This window comes from Gobio gobio (genome assembly GCF_949357685.1).
Source record: "Gobio gobio genome assembly, chromosome: 6".
Taxonomy (NCBI): Eukaryota; Metazoa; Chordata; class Actinopteri; order Cypriniformes; family Gobionidae; genus Gobio; species Gobio gobio.
The window spans coordinates 56,013,316-56,038,471 of NC_137102.1; the positions used below are offsets into that span (position 1 = coordinate 56,013,316).

Genomic DNA, 25,156 nt, shown 5'->3' on the forward strand with positions numbered 1-25,156 from the left:
ACACACACACACACACACACACACACACACACACACACACACACACACACACACACACACACACACACGCTCACATCGAGTTCTCTTTTGCTCTTGAACAAACAATAACAACAACACAGAGAATTTTGAGTATTCTCATATTAGGAGCCTTAAATTAGTTAAATAACGTCTTAAATGAACTTAAAGAGTTGTGAGGAAATGAGATGCGCGGGACAGCGCGTCAGATCCGCGTCATGTTCGTCAGCGGCTGTTCTTAAAGTGACAGTAGCACTGATGATGCCTGTCATTAATGTTCATCAAAGAACAACGGGAACAGAGAAAAGTGTAGCTTTAATGATGATTAATCTATATTTCATTTATTATTTATGCAGTTAAGAAAGGTGTTGATAACTATTACATTTCTGTATATGTCTAACAGGGAAGGCCATGGGTAAATATAACATTTATTATTTTGGGTTTATGTAAAGATTGGTTTAAGTTCACTTAAATTAAAAGTTGTTTTTTAAAGCCTAATAAATGTTGAAATTGGGAGCTTTCAGTTATACTGTAATGTAACGTCATTAATGTTTCATAGAGACATTAGTATCAGTGATACTGGCCTTCATTCATAAAAAGATGCCATTACAACACATATTTAAAATATACTGTCTTTAAATTGTGTCTACATTAATTTGGAGAGTAACTGAAATTATTACAATATCAAAATATTAAAAACTTAAAATATGAAAAACTTGCGATTAATCACGATCCATTACAGAAGAATGTGATTAATTAGTTAATTTGTTTTAATCGATTCCCAGCACTAATATATACATATATAATATATATATATATATAAAAAGCAAACAAACCACTTAAAAAATCTCATCACTCTTACCATGATATAATGTCTGTGCATCTCTGTTTTCTCACTCGCCAACTTCTCACATTCTAGCTTTAGACTGAAAGACAGAAAACAACACAAATCGTGAGTTCCTCTCACAAAGTCATGTGACACGTTGTCCTTGCACAGCTCTCATTGGTCAGTTAAGGACACCGCAATATCAGCCTCTCCAACATGAAATACAACAACCTCTAGAATAAAGGGATGGTTCACCCAAAAATGAAAAGGATCCCATAATTTACTCATCCTCAAGCCATCCTAGGTGTATATGAGTTTCTTCTTTCAGCCAAACACAATCAGAGTTATATTAAAAAAGTCCTGGCTCTTCCAAGCATTATAATGGGAGTGAATGGGTGGGTCGAGATTTTGAAGCCTATCCATCATCCAAGTGCTCCATACGGCTCCAGGGGGTTAATAAAGGCCTTCTGAAGTGATGCTCTTTTGTAAGAAAAATATCCATATTTATTCATATATGTATATCTTCCAGTAACGGAAGGCCAGAACTCGACTCGTGTACGGTTGTTACAGGAAACCAGTGATTATAGTTTATAAAGTTATGGATATTTTTCTTACAAAATCACATCACTTCACTTCGGAAGGCCTTTATTAACCCACTGGAGCCGTGTGGAGCTCTTTTATAATGGATGGATGCACTTTTTGGGGCTTCGAAATCTCAGGCTCCATTCACTCCCATTATAAATCTTGGAAGAGCCAGGACTGTTTTAATATAACTCTGATTGTGTTAGTCATATACACCTAGGATGACTTGGGGGTGAGTAAATCATGGGCTCATTTTCATGTTTAGGTGAACTAACCCTTTAAATATACTTATATTTTATTCTTAAAGCCGATCACCTTTTATAATGTACATTGATGTTTACTGTTCTAAAGAAAGACTTTCAGTAGCTTTCGTAATTGCTCCTAATGAGATTAGGCTAACTGGAGAGCTGGCTAGTAGTCTGTGTCAGCTAATACAGGCGTTTCTAGTCGCTGGAGTGATTTTAGAGCATTACAGTTTGATAATCTCATCAGCTTTGCTCAGGTGATCCCAACTGCAGTTCAGAGAGGAAGTAGATCATCTATACGGATCGAAATCACAACATAACTGAATCAAATGTGGACGCAATTCTAGAAAATCACGTCAACATCGAGGAGCTTTTTGATATTGCTTTGTGTTTAGGCTTGAGTTTGGAGAGATTGTGTGAATATTGTGATGAATCCTCATATGGATGTCAGTGAAATGAAGGTTGTGTACCTGTGATACTGAGCCTGGAACAGCTGAAATTCCTCTTTTATGTGGTCGAGTGTTTCCAGCACTGTGAACTTCATGCCGCCGTGGCCTGACACCAGCGGAGCCTGCAAACACATGAGCGGTGTGAGGGTCGTCACTCCAAAACAGCCTATTAATTACTATTTCTACATTGTAATAGGATTACATTGCTAATTACTCTGCATGGAGTAATCATGTTAGGTAATCTCAGGAGCACAATACAAGCATAGATGGGAAATTATACTTTCAATTCAGTTTATTTACCATACAAGATATGTACACCCCGAAAAGAAGTCACTGTTTGGATTTAAATAGGCAAATGCTCAAGAGTCTGTGATTGGATCATTATTGCAGTGATTATTGTGTTTCTATCATGTCATATGTTTGGCAACGGTTCTTCTAACCCTAATTGATGGAGTGTGTAGCTTTTCATTTCTTAAACAACCATGTAGGAAGACACATCATGGCCATATTCCAGGATGAAAATGTCAAGATTCAACAAGGCTCAGGTTGTGAAAGAATGAAGAATCATTTTCATATATGAATCGGCCAGACCTTAAACTCATTGAAAGTCTTAGGGATGTGCTGGAGGAGACTTTACAGAGTGCTGGACTCTTGCATTGGTAATACAAGATCTTGACCAAAAAATGATGCACCTCTTGATGGAAATAAATGCTGTGATGTAAACTCTTTGGAAACATGGGCTATATGTCTTTGTTGGTGAAAGTGAAAATACACAACATAATCAAATCTTCACAAAAGTTTGGAAACATTGCTATTTTAATGTTTTTGAAAGAAGTCTCTTCTGCTCATCAAGCCTGCATTTATTGTATCAATTTATTGTCCTTTTTTTCTTTTTATTCATCAAAGAATCCTGAAAAAAGTATTGCAGGTTATAAAAAAAATATTAAGCAGCACAACTGTTTCCAACATTAATAATAAATCAGCATATTATTAGAATGATTTCTGAAGGATCATGTGACACTTAAGACTGGAGTAATGATGCTGAAAATTCAGCTTTGATCACAGGAATAAATTAGATTTTACAATATATATTTAGATTGAAAACCATTATTTTAAATTGTAATAATATTTCACAATATTACATTTGTTTTGTGTTTTTGATTGAATAAATGCAGCCTTGATGAGCAGAAGAGACTTCTTTCAAAAACATTAAAATATCAATATTTCCTAACTTTAGTGAAGATTTGATCATTTCAGTTTGTGTGTATTTTCGTTGAATCATGGCCAGAAATCCATAGAGATACGGTGGTACCTTTATGTAAGTACGGCCTTAACAGGAAATGAGCAACTAAATGTTGTTGTCTCACTTAAATGTCAAGTAGTTCACAGAATGAGTGTGCATGTGTGTTAACATGGGATGCACCGATAGGCCGTGCTTTGGATGTGTGCGGACACAAAACTTTAGCTCTCATTCACGTCTTCTTGCATATGATTATATTTAAATTGGCAAGGCTTAAAAACACATGCAAAGGATAACTTTTGTGAAGTTACAGCACTGGCCTGATCAGAACAGACAGTCACGCCCTGCTGTATTTTGTACAGATTTCATTTTGTTTCTGCAAGTATTTCATTGTTTTACCCAGATAAAAACGTTGGATTGTGCAACAGACATTATTCAGACATTATTAATAAACCATCGGTTTGTTTTATAGGCTATAAAACATGCTATAGCCGATATCGGCCGAAAAATAGCCAAAAGAAAGCAGGTGCAATGAGCAGTCTCTTAAACTACAGTAGAAGAAAAAATGATCTGATTATATTAATGCATTTTAACCAACAGTGCATATGACTAAACCATCACAAAGCACTGACACAACCCGACCGTGACCCACACGATAAAGTTCAACCACTCAGATATAATCAAAACTAACATTGCAATATTGCTTATCATGCTTTAGTTATATTCTGATACCTCCCTCTAATACTGAATTAAATACAGGTAATGCCATTAATAAGTTTAAAATGAGAAGAAAAGGATTCTGTCCATGGCTGAATCGATCCCAGACAGAATTCATCACGTGACATGATAAACTTAAACATTAAAAATACCTTTAGGGGAAGGAATAATGGAATCCTCTAACACACACACACACACACACATTCTGACCATACAAAGGGGGCTTCACGCTTGAGTAAAGAGACACTTTATACTGTCCTGCCACTGACAATAAACCCTTTATTTTGTCAACTTTATCAAAAACACGAGACTGACTGCAGGCACATACTCATTATTCACCTTAATATGACCCCTGATAACCAGACCATCACCTAACAGCACTTCTCACAAACTATAAGAGCTTGTTTGTTAGACAACACCAACAAAATGATGCTATATCGAGTTGCACAGCACTTAACCTTTTGTAATGAAATAAAATGCAATACATTTTTGTCTGTTAGATAATGTCAACAAATGATGCTGCATGGAATTGTATAATGCTTTCTGCATAAAAAATAAATAAATAATAATAATAATAACATTTTGTCTGTTAGACAAAGCCAACAAATGAGGGTGTATGGACTTGCACAACTTTTTTTTTTTTATAAATAAATAAAGTTAAGTCTTTGTGACAACACCAACAAATGAGGCTGTTTGGACCTGCACTATATATTTTGCAATAAAATTAATATAATAATATACAATAAAAAAATTTGTATATTAGATAATGCTAACACATGATGCTGCATGGGATTTTACTATTAAATAAAAACATTTTGTCTGTTAGACAAAGCCAACAAATGTACTTGTATGGACTTGAACAAAATTAAAATAAAATAATAAAATAAATAAAAATATTAAAAGCAAAAATAATAAAAGAAAACTAAATAAAAGCATAAAATTTAGACAGTTTGACAACACCAGCAAATGATACTGTATGGCTTTTGCATTACAATATAATAAAACAAAAAAAAACAAAAAAATGTAGTCAAAAAAGTCAACACATTTGTGTCTGTTAGTTAGATAACGCCAGCAAAGGATTCTGTCTCAAATTGTACTATACCTTTTGCATAAAAAAAATGATGTGTCTGTTAGATAATGCCAGCAAAATATTCTGTTAGGACTTGAAATATGCTATTTGCATTAATAAAATAATTTGCATAAATAAAACATCTACAATAAAATAATATTTTGTTTGTTAATGGCAGCAAATTGTTCTGTATTCTTGCCCTACATCTTTTGCATTAAAATAAAATAACTATTTGTCTGTTAGAGAATGCCATACCGCATATACATTGAGGAAAATAAGTATTTGAACACCCTGCTATTTTGCAAGTTCTCCCACTTAGAAATCATGGAGGAGTCTGAAATTGTCGTCGTAGGTGCATGTCCACTGTGAGAGACATAATCTAAAAAACAAATTCCAGAAATCACAATGTATGATTTTTTAACTATTTATTTGTATATACAGCTGCAAATAAGTATTTGAACACCTGAGAAAATCAATGTTAATATTTGGTACAGTAGCCTTTGTTTGCAATTACAGAGGTCAAATGTTTCCTGTAGTTTTTCACCAGGTTTGCACACACTGCAGGAGGGATTTTGGCCCACTCCTCCACACAGATCTTCTCTAGATCAGTCAGGTTTCTGACCTGTCGCTGAGAAACAGGGAGTTTGAGCTCCCTCCAAAGATTCTCTATTGGGTTTAGGTCTGGAGACTGGCTAGGCCACGCCAGAACCTTGATATGCTTCTTACAGAGCCACTCCTTGGTTATCCTGGCTGTGTGCTTCGGGTCATTGTCATGTTGGAAGACCCAGCCTCGACCCATCTTCAATGCTCTAACTGAGGGAAGGAGGTTGTTCCCCAAAATCGCGCAATACATGGCCCCGGTCATCCTCTCCTTAATACAGTGCAGTCGCCCTGTCCCATGTGCAGAAAAACACCCCCAAAGCATGATGCTACCACCCCCATGCTTCACAGTAGGGATGGTGTTCTTGGGATGGTACACATCATTCTTCTTCCTCCAAACACGTTTAGTGGAATTATGACCAAAAAGTTCTATTTTGGTCTCATCTGACCACATGACTTTCTCCCATGACTCCTCTGGATCATCCAAATGGTCATTGGCAAACTTAAGACGGGCCTGGACATGTGCTGGTTTAAGCAGGGGAACCTTCCGTGCCATGCATGATTTCAAACCATGACGTCTTAGTGTATTACCAACAGTAACCTTGGAAATGGTGGTCCCAGCTCTTTTCAGGTCATTGACCAGGTCATCCCGTGTAGTTCTGGGCTGATTTCTCACCTTTCTTAGGATCATTGAGACCCCACGAGGTGAGTTCTTGCATGGAGCCCCAGTCCGAAGGAAATTGACAGTCATGTTTACCTTCTTCCATTTTCTAATGATTGCTCCAACAGTGGACCTTTTTTCACCAAGCTGCTTGGCAATTTCCCCGTAGCCCTTTCCAGCCTTGTGGAGGTGTACAATTTTGTCTCTAGTGTCTTTGGACAGCTCTTTGGTCTTGGCCATGTTAGTAGTTGGATTCTTACTGATTGTATGGGGTGGACAGGTGTCTTTATGCAGCTAACGACCTCAAACAGGTGCATCTAATTTAGGATAATAAATGGAGTGGAGGTGGACATTTTAAAGGCAGACTAACAGATCTTTGAATGTCAGAATTCTAGCTGATAGACAGGTGTTCAAATACTTATTTGCAGCTGTATCATACAAATAAATAGTTAACAAATCATACATTGTGATTTCTGGATTTTTTTTTTAGATTATGTCTCTCACAGTGGACATGCACCTACGATGACAATTTCAGACCCCTCCATGATTTCTAAGTGGGAGAACTAGCAAAATAGCAGGGTGTTCAAGATTCAAGATTCAAGATTCAAGAGTTTTATTTGTCACATACACAGTTATATACACAATATACAACTGGCAGTGAAATGTAAACAGGTCCGCTCCATGGACAGTGCAAATAACAGTTACAAGAAATTAAATAGAAATAGAATAAAGTTAGAATAAAAAGTATTAACATAAGTAGAATTATAAATAAATCAAGTAAAAGATAAAAATAGGAAATAAGATAAAAATAAAAATATAAAAAATATGTGGATGATAAGTGAGATAAACTGTAGACTTAAAAATAAGTGGTTAACATAAAATATATAATATGTATATATAAAGAAGTATAATGTGCAAGGTTTATTACAGGTTGTTACGCAGTAACAATAGGGACGTAAAGTAAAGTGCAGTGCAATTGCAGTATGTGGATGTTAATGTTGAAAGACCGTATGTTTATGCGTGTGCGGGGGTGAAGTGAGTCACGTGACTGAGTTCAGGAGTCTGATGGCCTGGGGGAAGAAACTCCTCCTGAGTCTTTCAGTCTTTGCCATCAGGCTACGGAAGCGCTTACCAGATGGCAGCAGGGTGAAGTGAGAGTTTGCAGGGTGATTAATGTCTCTGATGATTTTAGTAGCTCTACCTCTGCAGCGTTTGGTGAAGATGTCCTGCAGAGACGGGAGAGCTGAGCCTGAGATGCGCTCGGATAAGCGCACCACTCTTTGCAGGGCTTTGCAGTCGTGACTGGTGCTGTTCCCGTACCACGCTGTGATGCACTGAGTCAGGACACTTTCTATCGCCCCTCGATAGAAAGTTTTCAGGATGGCTGGTGAAACCCTGAATTTCCTCAGCTGGCGCAGGTGGTACAGTCTTTGCCTGGCTTTTTTCACCTGTGTCTGGATGTGTGTAGTCCAGGTCAGATCCTCGGAGATGTTCACACCCAGGTATTTGAAGCTGCTCACTCTCTCTACCGGTGTCCCGCTGATCATGAGAGGGGAGTATGACCGATGCTGTCTCTTCCTGAAGTCCACAATCAGTTCTTTGGTCTTGTTAACATTCAGAGAGAGACAGTTGTCCTGGCACCATGATGTCAGTTGCTCCACTTCGTCCAAGTATGCCGTCTCATTGTTGTTGGAGATGAGACCCAGGACAACAGTATCATCAGCAAACTTGATGATGGAGGTGGAGCTGTGTGTGGACAAACAGTCATGGGTGTAGAGAGAGTAGAGCAGGGGACTCAGCACACAGCCCTGTGGAGCTCCAACACTCAGGGTGATGGAGGTGGAGGTGAACTGGCCTACTCTCACCGCCTGGGGTCTGCCAGTGAGGAAATCTTCAATCCAGAGGCAGAGAGAAGAATTCAGGCCTAGATCCAGGAGTTTGTGTGTTAGCTTAATGGGAACTATGGTGTTAAAGGCTGAGCTATAGTCAATAAATAGCAGCCTGACATAGTTCCCACTTTTGCTGTCGATGTGAGTGAGGCAGGAGTGAAGGACGTGAGAAATGGCATCTTCAGTCGATCTATTGGGACGATAGGCAAACTGAAGAGGGTCCAAAGTGTCAGGAATGGAGGAGCAAATGTTGTTTTTAATGAGTCTCTCAAAGACCTTCATGACTAAAGATGTGAGAGCCACTGGACGATAGTCATTTAGGCAAGAGGGTTTACTGATCTTAGGTACAGGGATGATGGAGGATCGTTTGAAGGAGGTGGGGACAACAGATGTAGCAAGGGACTCGTTGAATATGGATGTAAAGAGCCCTGCGAGCTGATCAGCACAGGACCGCAGAACACGACCTGAAATACCATCCGGCCCAGCAGCTTTCCTGACATCCACACGTTTGAGTGCCCTCCGAACCTCGTCCTCCGAGACAGAGATCACGTGACCGTTGCTGCTCTGAGGGACTCTCTCTGACGCGTCACTCGCCGGAGTCGCGCTGCCGCGATTACCATCAAAGCGAGCGTAGAAAGAGTTTAACTCGTTCACCAGTAACGGACCAGTAACGGATTCAAATACTTATTTTCCTCATTGTATATATATATATATATATATATATATATATATATATATATATATATATATATATATATATATATATATATATATATATATATATATATATATATATATATATATATATATATATATATATATATATATATATATATATATAATGTGTCTGTTAGATAATGCCAGCAAAATAATCTGTTAGGACTTGAACTGCTATTTGCATAAAATAAAATTATATTTAGTTTGTTAATGGCAGCAAATTGTTCTATATTCTTGCACTACATCTCTTGCATTAAAATAAAATAACTATTTGTCTGTTAGATAATGCTATATATATATATATATATATATGTATGTATGTCCCAGCAGGCACTTCTATGTATTTATTGCATGCTGGGATATAGTGAAGAGCAGATATCCATAGGACTGAAGCTTTGGTCAGGAAACAAGAGGGTGTTGTACAGAGAGCCGAGTACAGCGTGACAGAGCCATGAATTGTCACAGACTGTTCCTCTCACACCAGCCCTGAAAGAACGCAGTCATCTATCTCACACTGTTTACTGTGCAGGGCACTTTCAGACGAGTGATAGAGACGGAGAGGGGAGGGGGGGGAATCACAGAGCCGTGAATAACCCGTAGGCTGCTGAAATATTCAGCACATGTGGCACAAATACAAGAGCAGTAACAGCCGTGTGTGTGCAAACGACACATGAACCTGCTGTGTTCCCGATCCATGCTTCCTGCGCCGATTGCTGCTATTGGCAAAAACAGAAGAGTTTGGGAGGGAAAAAACAAGCACATCTGTTCGGAGCGATCGTCTCATTCCAGAAGACTGCATCCGTACTGTACATCAGCGCTGATGAGCAGCTTGTTAAGGCCTCGATACACAATACTGCTCTGATGAGAACTGACACCATGCAGCGTCGCCGCCAACACACACGCATGCAGCCGCTGGCGCTCATTTAACATCCCAATTTGGTGACGTTAATAACAATAAAAAAGTCATGCAAAATGAATGCACGTGAACAATTTATGCAATACATTCCATAATCAGGAATTTTCTTGCCGGCTGTGAAATTCAAGCTCGAAGTACCGCCTACAGCACATTTGTGCACGTTCTGCAATCGTTTGGTTTCACCAAACCACATTTACAGTTCAAAGTTCAACTTTTTTAAGTCATACGTCTTGAAAATAGTGTTGATGGTGCGAGACAGTGAGAAAAACTGCTAGGTGTGAAGCAATGACCAAATCTGTCTGTCTGACACGTGTGTATACACACACACAGATAAAAATAATGGTGCAGACTGAAGGCAAAAACACATCCTGTGCAAACAGTTCCTCTCTCTGCTATTTGACATCTCAATAGTGAAAAATATCGCTGTGACCTGTAGGTCAGTGATGTCTCGAATGATCTCTATCTGTGGGCTTTTCTCAGCAAATATTGATGTATGTGATTAGGGTTGTCACTCACTCACTCACTGAGATCTACACTCCTGCGGAAAATTGACAGAGCTGTCTACACTTCACAATGAATCTCTGAGACCGTTTACACCTGGTATTAAGATGCGTTTTGGTCGATCGGATCACAAGTGGACGAAGGAGACACATTTCCGTTAACACCTGGTGTTTTAATCTGTCTGTTTTGTCCACTTTCAACCTCTTCGGTCCTGATTTCTTCGAGGGGAGGGTCTTCATAGGCAAGTAAATGTATGGCCTTTTTCAGATCTTTTGATCTAATGGACAAAATAAGTTCGCGCAATTTACATATGAACGCGCCAGGAAACGATGGGGAAAACATATTTCGTTTCTGCTCTGACAGCTGCGTGTGAGTAGGGCTGGGCGATATGGCCAAAAAAGATCTCGATAAAATCTTTTCATACCAGTCGATATCGATAATTATCACGATAAATGTCAAATATTTTTTGGCAGATTTTTTGCTTCTAAGTGAAAGTTGTAGAAAGCAGACTGTTAGTTGAGGTTTTAAGCTACTTTTTATTGTCAGAATATGACAAACAATTCACAAATTTGAATTCCTTACACTTTTTCAGTAATTTTTCCTTACCAAAATACATTTCTTAATAGAAAAAATGAATACGGGTGATATTGTTTCTAGTCATGAAACAGGTTTGTGTTAACTGACTTTGGCATATGCGGTTTAATCTGGCTTTAAACTAGTTTAAATCACAGAGACATTTGTGTTTTCACAGCGCTGTTTAGTGGTCGCGTGAACGAGACCGATCCATTTGAACTAAAAAAAAAAAGAAAAAAAAATGATTTGACCTTTATTTAACCAGAATGATCTCACTGAGATTAAAAATCTCTTTCACAGGAGTGTCCTGGCCAAGAATGGGCAGTAGTTACAAACTCACAAGACAAAAAAAAAAAAAAAAAAAAAAACTGAGTCTTCTTCAAGTGACCGAATAATAGATTTAAACTGTTCCATAGACACCAGAGTTTGTAATTTCAATTTCATTTGGAGTAGATTCCAATCAGACGGTGCTGCAAACGCAAAAGCCCTTTTTCCTAGTTCAGTTCTAGCAAACGGAACAGAAAGAGTATAACAATTTTGAGACCGAAGGGAATATTTCCCAACACTTTGAATAAGACAACAGAAAAGTTGAAGAAAAAGAACTTTGACCCGAGCAGATAAATGGTCTGTAGGGCTGCGCAATATATCAAAATTATTGAAATATCGCAAATGTACATATCGCAATATGCATATCGCAAGGGCATGCAATATCTGAATGATCTTAATAAGCTACTTCAACATTGTGAAAAGTGTATGTTTTAGGTCGACGCATATACTGTAGCAGAGGATAGATTGGGCACACGACTGTTACTTATGTGACTTGCTTGACGTTAAAAAGAGTTATTAAATGCAATAACTTGCGAAAAACAACTCCTTGCAGTCTCGTGCTGTCTGCTGTCTGACACACACACCAAAACATGCGTCCAAGCAGTTCTTTTTTCGTGTCATTACACACTCGAGTCTTGATGAGTAATCATGTAAACACAGTCGGTTATGCTTTAAGTGAAAGATATCAGTTGGGGAAAAAAATAGATTTTACACACTTAAAGCAATATCGTATTGCATATCGCATTATTTAACAAGGATATCGCATATCGCATTTTTATTCAATATCGCACAGCTCTGGTCTGTGTGACGTGGTTCAAATGAGTAACAATTCGTGCTACCTTTTATCGACAAATTCATCCTCTTTGGATAACTCAAGGTTAGTTTCACTTTCAATTTAACGTTCGTCGCCGCTTCCACTAATTGTTTCCTTCGTCAAGTTTTCTTTGCCATTAGAGAGCGGGTACTTTTGATGTGCAAGTTAAAAGCTGCATGCTGACTGGCTCTGAATGGCTGTTGTCATGTTTATTTCTGCTGTGTAGGGGTGTAACGATATATCGCTAAACGATATATCGCGATATAAAAATGTGACGATATGTACCGTTGATGGAAACAATATTATTTGTGAATCGTGACACGGGTGTATCGTGATTTATATCGAATCGTGACACGGATGTATCGTGATTTATATCGAATCGTGACACGGGTGTATCGTGATTTATATCGAATCGTGACACGGGTGTATCGTTACACCCCTACTGCTGTGTGATTGGGTGTCAGAGTAATCCAGATCGAGCAAAAATGTCCAGAGCTTATCATCGTTATCGACATCAATTTCATCGCGATTCGATATGATATCATTTATTGGCCCAGTCCTAGCTGTGAGTGTGTGTTAGAAATCAGGAATGGTGAGAGAACATTGTGCTTGGTACGGTTTTCATCTTCAAACCAAACTTGGGTCTTCAGCCGACAAAGTTTAAATCCCGTCTGGCTAGTAGGGTTGGGAATCGTTTGAGTTTTAACGATTCAGATTCAGATTTCGATTCTTATCGAATCCTAATTTCGATTTCAATAAGGTTAAAAAAAAAAAAAAAAAACTGTAGATATCATTCACATTTATTTTCCGTCTTACAGCAAAACATTTAATTGTAGCTGAATACCATGAACAAAAATTAACAGGCTAAATAACATTAACACAAACTTTTGCCTGTGGTTTAAGAATAACACAGCAAAAACAACTAGCCTAACTAATATACATTTCAGCAACAAATTTAGCAATCACAACAACTGAACAAAGACACGATTGAAATAAACAGTGTTTTAAGATTTTCAGGTATACAGAAACACTTTATAAACAACATGTATTACACATATAAAGTTGTTCAGTCAAGAGCAGCGAGTGAATTTTCTCTTTGTCTGTTTGATTAGTGTTGTTATAGAGACGGCAGCAGGAATATTAGGCTTTTCCTGTGAGCGTGCTTTGGATGAGACAGAAAACAGCGCTTGAATGGTTTAAAGTCATACTAAAACGCACACAAAGGAATTGATAAATGGAAACTCAATTTTAATTAAAGCTGCGAGCAGCGATGACGGGCCCAAGCCGGTGGCACCACCACGCCGGTGGCATCAGCTTAACTGTGCACGGCAGGCAATATGCATTTAAACAGGAGAATATTTTAGAATCGCTCGAATATGCCACATTTACCGCAGCAACTGGTGCCACTATCACCACAAGCCACACCCATGATGTAATTTAAATCTAGATTAATTTAAATGTCATAGGATAAAATAGATAAAAGTTATATTTTCCTGCTCAAAATTTTGTAAGTCCAGAAGGCCATTATTTAATTCAAGGTGTTTGTAGTTCTTTTTTACTAATTCACACTAAAGTGATAGTTTTTTGTGATAGTCTATGATACGAAAGGGTTAAATTATCATTCCCAGAGAGAAAGGCACACACACAAACTCACAGGGTGAGAGAGACACCCCCCCTCCCCCCCCCACACACACACACCACACACACACGTGCACGCACACACACTCAAACACACACACAGGGTGAGCCTGAGAGTGAGGGGGAGGGGAAGGACTGAGAGAGAGGCAATCTGCACATTGAACAAGATTCACAAGATTTTAACAACAAAAAGAAATATAATCTAAATGGTGGGAGAAAGTTTTTTTTATTTCACTCTCTGAAAAAATTATTTTGAATATATTTGAAATCAATATGTGTGGTCCAATATAAAAAATAAATTACAAAATTAATAAATGGAACCAAATCACAGAAACAGCAAAGATGATTTTAATATCAGTGTTAGGTAAGAGTAAGATGCGTGTCTACATTTTATAGAAGTTTATTATAAATAGACACTTTTATAAAATCATGTGAAATTTATGTTTTAATACATTTATATTATATCAGTAAATAATTAATTTAAAGACATATGCATCATCCGTGATCTTGGCAAACACATCACATGACGTTTTTATTTCAAGTGAAAGTTATTTGTGATAGCCTATATAAAAAGGGTTAAATTATCATCATCAAGAGAGAAAGACACACACACACACACACACACACACACACACACACACACACACACACACACACACACACACACACACACACACACACACACACACACACACAGTGATAGAGTGAGAGTGAGGGGGAGGGGAAGGACTGAGAGAAAGGCACACAAACAAACTCACAGCGTGAGAGTGAGGGGGAAGGGGAAAGACAGGCAGAGGGCATTCCATAGACTTAATGGTTTTTATACTGTACAAACTGTACATTCTATCCCCCTACACTACCCCTAAACCTACATATCACACACACACACACACACACACACACACACACACACACACACACACACACACACAGGGCCGTTTGAAGAAATTTGGGGGCCCCAAGCAAAATGGACATAGAGACAGTGCAAATACTGTTGTTGCATATACTGTCCATAAAATTTGAAAACATTTGCAAAAAACACCACCGTATCATTAAAAAAAAATTTGTAAACCTTTAACCATTTTTAAAACATCTATAAACATTACATAGATAGACCGACCAGATATTCCTAACACTTTGGGAATACTTAAGGGTTACTAGTTGGTTTGTAAACTGTCTATAAACATTATCTAGATGGTTATTATAAAGTTGCAACAGATGACTATAATACCTTGATAAATAGTTAATAAACAGTACCAGTAAAACATGTGGGTTGTCCTGATACTGTACTTCAAAATTTAACAGTGTAAAAATTGCCACAGAATAAAGTAATTGTTCAAGATCCATTGGTAACTTATAAAAATAATGTCATATTTGCAAACTGTCACTACCGTATATATCCCGACACTAGCACACTAAGATAAGCTATGAAAAAAATAATGTTCCTCTGCCTCTTTCTGGTTAAATAATGTTTATAATAATTGTTAATATAGCATGCTATATTAACTATTCCAGGTTATTTATGCATAGCATAAATAATAGTTAGTATAGCATGCTATGCCACTTTCATCAAAACATATTACAAAGCTATAGCAATCTCATGTAATTTCGTCTGTTCGAAAAAAAAAAGTTGCACTAACTGTTCATTACAAGCAGCATTTGCCGTCAGGCAGGTAACGATAGCTAACATAAACATATTTTTGCTAGCCTACCTGCTGCAAACTTACACCATTTTTGTACAAGACAAGTAGAGCTATTTTATCCAGTGTAATTTATCACATACCACTATCTTGTTTTTTTCTTATCCTCCTCTTCCTTTCTCTATTTTCTTTTCTGGCTTCCTGAAGCATAAAATTCCGCTTCAAATCTGAGGTTGTTTTGTATTTTTCCGGCTGCAGAGATCGTGTGGTTGGCTGGCTGCTGTCAGCGACTACTGAGAGGGGCCCCTTAAGGGGGATCCCGAAAACAGTGTCATTGCACTTTACTGCATTGACTATCAATGGGGCGCTCACACAGTTTGTCGTTTCATTTTATTCTTAACCTGTCGCTGTCTTGGGGCCCCAGGCCAGCTCGGGGCCCCAAGCAATTGCTTGGTTTGCCTGCCTTGTCGCGACGGGCCTGGTGTGTGTGTGTGTGTGTGTGTGTGTGTGTGTGTGTGTGTGTGTGTGTGTGTGTGTGTGTGAGTGTCCCTTGATTAGCTGACATGAGACGCATCCACACAGACAGGACACTGACACACACACACACACACACACACACACACACACACACACACACACACACACACACACAGACAGGACACTGACACACACACACACACACACACACACAGACAGGACACTGGCATACAGCGCGCGCTCTTGTGTCTTGTCGCGCTTGGAAGCATTTACATGAATAGGAGCGTGGTGATCATGTAACGCTAAGCAAAAATGGATATAAAAACGGACGCTGCGTTATTTGCGTTAAATATTTTTAATGCGTTAAGCTTCCGTTTCACGTTGACCGAGTTTGGTGGAGATTGAATAAATCGCCTACGAGGAGAACGTAAAAACTCAGACCCTGAATTATACAAATATTCACGTTCAAACAAAAACTTTCTGTGAAAAAAGACACTTATAAACAGACACTTGTAGAAAATAATGTGAATTTTGTTTTAAATAAATTTGAACTATGTCAGTAAATAATGAATTTAAAGACAAATGTGTCAAAAGTGATCTTTGCAAACACAGCACATGACCTTCTGTAAAGCACATGTATAGAAAACACACTCACACTCTGTTTTAAAAAAGAGTTCTGTCTGAATGAGTACATGAAATCACGGCTGTCAGATGATAAGAATTGGAACTCAAATGTCATTTAGAAAATTAGTCCTGTATTAGTAGTGATATAGTGTCATAGTTCATGTCCACATTAACCACTACGTTGTAATACCAGTGTATGTCATCATACACATTTGTGTCCTCATAAATCACATAAAGAAGCACAGAGAGAGAGAGAAAGGGAGTTTCAAAAATAATACAACACTGCCACCTTTTGGTGATACAGGGGAGGGCACACAAACAGCCAAAAACATTATTAAACTTTGACATGTGGCCATGGCAGCATTATTTGAAATATCAGGAATTCATTCATATGTCTCTATCTGTCATGTTTTCACATTATACTGATGAAGTTTGAAGTCAATCTGGTGAAAATAAGATGGTGATTCAAAGCATTTTTGAAAGTGACACACTTCCTGCTGCCAGTTGGTGGCGCTATAACTTTGACTCACAAAAGTCATATCCATGTGATCGGCCTCTTACAACGAACACACAGCTGAAGTTTCATCCAAATCAGTCAATGTTTGCACAAGTTATTACACACTTCCTGTTTACCTTTTCTCGCCATAAATTCGTTGCTTCGCCACGGCCAAACCGTTTAAGATATCAAAAATCCGTTCGCAATTTAGCATCCTCTGTGTCTTGACTTCATGCTGACCGAGTTTGGCACTGATTGAAACAATGGCCTCGGAGGAGTGTATTAAATTCCAGAGCATGTGTTTTCAGAACAACCCATATTAGCTCACTTCCTGTTGGGCTGACACGTAACTTAGAGCACGAAAGTTGTTTGGCCCGATGAGGTCTACATGTGTACCGAGTTTCATACATGTACGTGCAAGTGTGTTTGATATATAGACCAAGTTTTCAGACACCACTTTAGGGGGCGCTGTCGAGTCCCCCTGCCACGCCCGGGTACCAGCTTCAGCCCGGCTCTGATGGCCGCGCATTCCGATGTGTGTGCAAAGTTTCAAGAGTTTTTGAGCATGGTAAGGGCCCCAAAAGTGCCCGAGAAGTCGATAAAATAATAATAATAATAATAATTAAAGCTGCAAGCAGCATTTAGCGGGGTTCAAGCCTTTAAGGCCTTTAAGCACACAAACATCAAAAGACATTAATTTTTATTTAGCAAGATTTTAAACACTGAAATAATAGATGGAAAATACCATTTACAGTCAATACAGGCAATTTACAATAGGAAATACGTGGTTTTAAAAGGCTTTTAACAGTTATAGCGTCACCTATGGTCCGATTTCCATAAAACTTTGCATGCTTGTTAAAGATGTTATCTTACATATGCAAAAACAATTTTCGTGAAGTTTTGAGTTTTCCCTTAGAATTTATAGGCTTTTGAGTGTATGTTGCCACACCTCTTTTCTAAATGACCCTGTAATAGCCATTCAAATGCAAAAGTTCAACTTTTTTTCAATAATTATTGATCTAGAGAGTCCAGAGAATTATCCTAGACTAGTTTGGTTCCAATCGGGCAAAAAACCAGGGACTAGTTCGCAAAAGTAGGTTTTGAACATACTCAGGAATATTTAATGAACATATTAATTGACAGCAACAGTTCTAGAGAAAAAGTTGTTTGGTATGAGGAGATCTATCAAATGATATGCATATTTCGTGGATGTGTGCAACACCACGTGATTACAGAGCCGTAAAACTCGTTAGCGCCAACTAGTGGCCGATTTCTTTCAAAATTCTTACAGACCTCTAGGGCCATGAGACTTGTCTAATAGGTGCTCAAATTTAATTGGCTGTGGCAGCCATGTTTTTTAAGATACGCCAATGTCCTCATAGACATACTTGGTACCTTGGACCAAGACACTGCATACCAATTTTCAAGTCAATCGGACCAGCGGTCAGGTGGTTAAAGCCATTTTGATGTTTTTTCACGTTATTGTGCCACCAAGTGTTAAATCGTCGCGATTTTTTTATCGTGACCAAAGACTCAGCCTATACACATGTGTACCAAGTTTGGTGAAGATATCTCATTTTGTTCCTGAGTTATAGCCCTTTTAGTAAATAGGCTCCCCCCTGAACGATTATTTTTACGCTCCTTAACAACCGTGAATATAAATTTCGACTTTTTTTGATAATTATTGATAATCTGACTCCAGAGAACATTTTGACACTGGTTTGGTTCCGATCCGGCAAAAAACCTAGGACTAGTTTGCAAAAGTAGTTGTTTGACAAAATGCAAAATGGCGGAAAATCTATCATGGCGGAAATGAAATCGGAGATATACGTTTTATTCGTCATGGACTCACCTTTCCAATGATATAAGACACTTGAGTCTACGACATACGGTTTAGGAGTTATGAGCCATTTCGCCCTTTTGATTGCTGTAGCGCCACCTATTGGCCAATCAAGTTCATACTCTGACAACATTAGCCTCGATTTTTGTACTACCATCTGATAAAGTTTCAAGTCTCTAGCATTTACGCTTTGGTCTGCACGATCACAGTTTAAATATGATTGAACAATATTAGTTTAGAGGATAAGCCAATGAGTGGTCTTCTGCTGCCATCTGGTGGCAATTTTAGGTAATACGCCATAATATATTTGAAATAAATTAATTTGACAAAATGTAATTGTAAATATTGTAATAGTGACTTTATAATGTCTAAATAGGAATTATAGAACATGATAAGTAAATAGAATGACAAAATGACCATTTAAGCCCAGCAGGTGGCAGCAGAGAACCACTCATTGGCTCATTTTCATTTTAAATGTCTGTTTTTCATTTAATTGGCACATTTTCCAAGTTAATGTCTTCAGACGTGCTTAACTCACATGCACATTTTGTTGGAGATATAGATATTTGAAATAAATGATGGGTAACAAATAGCTTATTCCAGGTTTTCCCCTTTAAAACATATTTTCAGGCATTATTTTAATTGTAATTTAATAATTATTGTAAAAACATTAATCAAATGAACAAATTAATTGATAAACATTGACAAAATGTCATTTGCAACATTTATTATAATGATTTTATAAAGTTTAAATATGCTTAGTAAGCAGAATGAACCAATGAGTGGTCTTCTGCTGCCATCTGGTGGCAATTTTAGGTAATACGTTTTTAACATAATTGTGAATAAATAAATAACAATTTGATTGACAGTATTGGTTCTTGAGGCAAAGTTGTTCAGTATGAAGAGATCTATCATAATTTCTGCACATTATGTGGATGTTTTTTACCCCACCTGATTACAGAGATAGAAAATACCATTTACAGCCAATACAGGCAATTCACCATAGGGAATACATGGTTTTCAAAGCTTTTTAACAGTTATAGCGCAACCTATGGTCCGATCTCCATAAAACTTTGCATGCTTCTTCAGCATGTTATGTCACATACACATAACAATTTTCGTGAAGTTTTGAGTTTTCCTTTAGGATTTATAAGCTGTATAGTGTATTTTGCTACGCCCCTCTTCTAAATGACCCTGTTATAGCCATCCAAATGCAAAAGTTCAATTTTTTTTCAATAATTATTAATCTAGAGAGTCCAGAGAATTGTCCTAGACTGGTTTGGTTCCGATCAGGCAAAAATCCAGGGACTAGTTCGCAAAAGTAGGTTTTAAACATAATTGCAAATATTTAATGAACGCTTTGATTGACAGCAATGCTTCTAGAGGCAAAGTTATTCAGCATGAGGAGACCTATCATATGATATGTATATTTGGTTTATGTGTGCAACACCACGTGATTACAGGGCCATAAAACTCGTTAGCGCCAACTAGAGGCCGATTTCTTTCAAAATTCTTACAGACCTCTAGGGCCATGAGTCAAACATGCCCACCGAGTTTCATTCCGATCGGCCTCCGTTAACCTTGTCTTAGAGGTGCTCAAACTTCATTAGCCGATAGCGGCCATGTTTTTTGAGATACGCCAATGTCCTCATAGACATATATGGTACCTTGGACCAAGACACTGCATACCAATTTTCAAGTCAATTGGACTAGCGGTCGGGTGGTTATAGCCATTTTCATGTTTTTTTTGTGTTATAGCGCCACCAAGTGTTCAATCGTCGCGATTGTTTTATCGTGACCAAAGACTCAGCCCATACACATGTGTACCAAGTTTGGTAAAGATATCTCATTTTGTTCTTGAGTTATAGCCATTTTAGTAAAATAGGCTCCTCCCACAACATTCGTTTTCCGCACCTTAGCAACCGTGAATCGAAATTTCAACTTTTTTTCGATAATTATTGATATTCAGACTCCAGAGAACATTTCTGCACTGGTTTGGTTCCGATCGGGTTAAAATCCAGGGACTAGTTCGCAAAAGTAGTTTTTCAACAAAATTCAAAATGACGGAAAAATTTGCCTACCGGAAATGAAATCGGAGATATACATTATTTACGTCAGGTATTCAGCTTTCCAATGATATAAGACACTTGAGTCTATGACTTACGGTTTAGGAGTTATGAGCAGTTTCGCGCAATTGATTGCTATAGCGCCACCTATAGGCCAATTTGGCTCATAATTTGATAACCTCTCCTCGATTTTTGGGCTACCATCTGACAAAGTTTCAATGCTCCAGCCTTTACGGTTTGGGCTGCACGATGCGTTTTAGCGGAGAATAATAATAATTAAAGCTGCAAGCAGCATTTAGCGGGGTTCAAGCCTTTAAGGCCTTTAAGCACACAAACATCAAAAGACATTAATTTTTATTTAGCAAGATTTTAAACACTGAAATAATAGATGGAAAATACCATTTACAGTCAATACAGGCAATTTACAATAGGAAATACGTGGTTTTAAAAGGCTTTTAACAGTTATAGCGTCACCTATGGTCCGATTTCCATAAAACTTTGCATGCTTGTTAAAGATGTTATCTTACATATGCAAAAACAATTTTCGTGAAGTTTTGAGTTTTCCCTTAGAATTTATAGGCTTTTGAGTGTATGTTGCCACACCTCTTTTCTAAATGACCCTGTAATAGCCATTCAAATGCAAAAGTTCAACTTTTTTTCAATAATTATTGATCTAGAGAGTCCAGAGAATTATCCTAGACTAGTTTGGTTCCAATCGGGCAAAAAACCAGGGACTAGTTCGCAAAAGTAGGTTTTGAACATACTCAGGAATATTTAATGAACATATTAATTGACAGCAACAGTTCTAGAGAAAAAGTTGTTTGGTATGAGGAGATCTATCAAATGATATGCATATTTCGTGGATGTGTGCAACACCACGTGATTACAGAGCCGTAAAACTCGTTAGCGCCAACTAGTGGCCGATTTCTTTCAAAATTCTTACAGACCTCTAGGGCCATGAGACTTGTCTAATAGGTGCTCAAATTTAATTGGCTGTGGCAGCCATGTTTTTTAAGATACGCCAATGTCCTCATAGACATACTTGGTACCTTGGACCAAGACACTGCATACCAATTTTCAAGTCAATCGGACCAGCGGTCAGGTGGTTAAAGCCATTTTGATGTTTTTTCACGTTATTGTGCCACCAAGTGTTAAATCGTCGCGATTTTTTTATCGTGACCAAAGACTCAGCCTATACACATGTGTACCAAGTTTGGTGAAGATATCTCATTTTGTTCCTGAGTTATAGCCCTTTTAGTAAATAGGCTCCCCCCTGAACGATTATTTTTACGCTCCTTAACAACCGTGAATATAAATTTCGACTTTTTTTGATAATTATTGATAATCTGACTCCAGAGAACATTTTGACACTGGTTTGGTTCCGATCCGGCAAAAAACCTAGGACTAGTTTGCAAAAGTAGTTGTTTGACAAAATGCAAAATGGCGGAAAATCTATCATGGCGGAAATGAAATCGGAGATATACGTTTTATTCGTCATGGACTCACCTTTCCAATGATATAAGACACTTGAGTCTACGACATACGGTTTAGGAGTTATGAGCCATTTCGCCCTTTTGATTGCTGTAGCGCCACCTATTGGCCAATCAAGTTCATACTCTGACAACATTAGCCTCGATTTTTGTACTACCATCTGATAAAGTTTCAAGTCTCTAGCATTTACGCTTTGGTCTGCACGATCACAGTTTAAATATGATTGAACAATATTAGTTTAGAGGATAAGCCAATGAGTGGTCTTCTGCTGCCATCTGGTGGCAATTTTAGGTAATACGCCATAATATATTTGAAATAAATTAATTTGACAAAATGTAATTGTAAATATTGTAATAGTGACTTTATAATGTCTAAATAGGAATTATAGAACATGATAAGTAAATAGAATGACAAAATGACCATTTAAGCCCAGCAGGTGGCAGCAGAGAACCACTCATTGGCTCATTTTCATTTTAAATGTCTGTTTTTCATTTAATTGGCACATTTTCCAAGTTAATGTCTTCAGACGTGCTTAACTCACATGCACATTTTGTTGGAGATATAGATATTTGAAATAAATGATGGGTAACAAATAGCTTATTCCAGGTTTTCCCCTTTAAAACATATTTTCAGGCATTATTTTAATTGTAATTTAATAATTATTGTAAAAACATTAATCAAATGAACAAATTAATTGATAAACATTGACAAAATGTCATTTGCAACATTTATTATAATGATTTTATAAAGTTTAAATATGCTTAGTAAGCAGAATGAACCAATGAGTGGTCTTCTGCTGCCATCTGGTGGCAATTTTAGGTAATACGTTTTTAACATAATTGTGAATAAATAAATAACAATTTGATTGACAGTATTGGTTCTTGAGGCAAAGTTGTTCAGTATGAAGAGATCTATCATAATTTCTGCACATTATGTGGATGTTTTTTACCCCACCTGATTACAGAGATAGAAAATACCATTTACAGCCAATACAGGCAATTCACCATAGGGAATACATGGTTTTCAAAGCTTTTTAACAGTTATAGCGCAACCTATGGTCCGATCTCCATAAAACTTTGCATGCTTCTTCAGCATGTTATGTCACATATACATAACAATTTTCGTGAAGTTTTGAGTTTTCCTTTAGGATTTATAAGCTGTATAGTGTATTTTGCTACGCCCCTCTTCTAAATGACCCTGTTATAGCCATCCAAATGCAAAAGTTCAATTTTTTTTCAATAATTATTAATCTAGAGAGTCCAGAGAATTGTCCTAGACTGGTTTGGTTCCGATCAGGCAAAAATCCAGGGACTAGTTCGCAAAAGTAGGTTTTAAACATAATTGCAAATATTTAATGAACGCTTTGATTGACAGCAATGCTTCTAGAGGCAAAGTTATTCAGCATGAGGAGACCTATCATATGATATGTATATTTGGTTTATGTGTGCAACACCACGTGATTACAGGGCCATAAAACTCGTTAGCGCCAACTAGAGGCCGATTTCTTTCAAAATTCTTACAGACCTCTAGGGCCATGAGTCAAACATGCCCACCGAGTTTCATTCCGATCGGCCTCCGTTAACCTTGTCTTAGAGGTGCTCAAACTTCATTAGCCGATAGCGGCCATGTTTTTTGAGATACGCCAATGTCCTCATAGACATATATGGTACCTTGGACCAAGACACTGCATACAAATTTTCAAGTCAATTGGACTAGCGGTCGGGTGGTTATAGCCATTTTCATGTTTTTTTTGTGTTATAGCGCCACCAAGTGTTCAATCGTCGCGATTGTTTTATCGTGACCAAAGACTCAGCCCATACACATGTGTACCAAGTTTGGTAAAGATATCTCATTTTGTTCTTGAGTTATAGCCATTTTAGTAAAATAGGCTCCTCCCACAACATTCGTTTTCCGCACCTTAGCAACCGTGAATCGAAATTTCAACTTTTTTTCGATAATTATTGATATTCAGACTCCAGAGAACATTTCTGCACTGGTTTGGTTCCGATCGGGTTAAAATCCAGGGACTAGTTCGCAAAAGTAGTTTTTCAACAAAATTCAAAATGACGGAAAAATTTGCCTACCGGAAATGAAATCGGAGATATACATTATTTACGTCAGGTATTCAGCTTTCCAATGATATAAGACACTTGAGTCTATGACTTACGGTTTAGGAGTTATGAGCAGTTTCGCGCAATTGATTGCTATAGCGCCACCTATAGGCCAATTTGGCTCATAATTTGATAACCTCTCCTCGATTTTTGGGCTACCATCTGACAAAGTTTCAATGCTCCAGCCTTTACGGTTTGGGCTGCACGATGCGTTTTAGCGGAGAATAATAATAATAAAAACCCTTACAATTACAATAGGGTTTCAGCACTTCGTGCTTGAACCCCTAATTAAAGCTGCGAGCAGCGATGACGGGCCCAAGCCGGTGGCACCGCCACCCCGGTGGCATCAGTTTAACTGTGCACGGCAGGCAATAGGCATTTAAAATGGGAAAAGATAAAAGGACTATGTCAAAGTCATCTGAATTCACCACATTAACTGCAGCAGTTGGTGCTGCTATGACCACAAACCACAACAGCCACATCTATGAGATCAATTAAATTTATAAGAATTTCATGTCAGATTATGTCAAAGGTCAAATTGGAATGAGTTCAGAATACCATTCGAATGCTGATGTTGTTTTATTCTAACACTTCTCTTCATGTGTTTTTGAGCTACCTTAGCTACCGTTTGT

General features: G+C 37.8%; 1 protein-coding gene across 2 annotated transcripts in view; it reads right to left on the reverse strand.

The window, feature by feature from the left end:
- Positions 1 to 25,156, reverse strand: part of tle2c (TLE family member 2, transcriptional corepressor c) — an 83,251-nt gene that overhangs the window by 16,152 nt on the left and 41,943 nt on the right. For both annotated transcript variants that reach the window (XM_079820315.1, XM_079820316.1), the window contains exons 2-3: positions 2,139 to 2,239; positions 878 to 941 (exon numbers count right to left, since the gene is read on the reverse strand). In XM_079820315.1, coding sequence (XP_079676441.1) covers positions 878 to 941; positions 2,139 to 2,239 — 165 coding nt within the window. The remainder of the gene's footprint in view (positions 1 to 877; positions 942 to 2,138; positions 2,240 to 25,156) is intronic.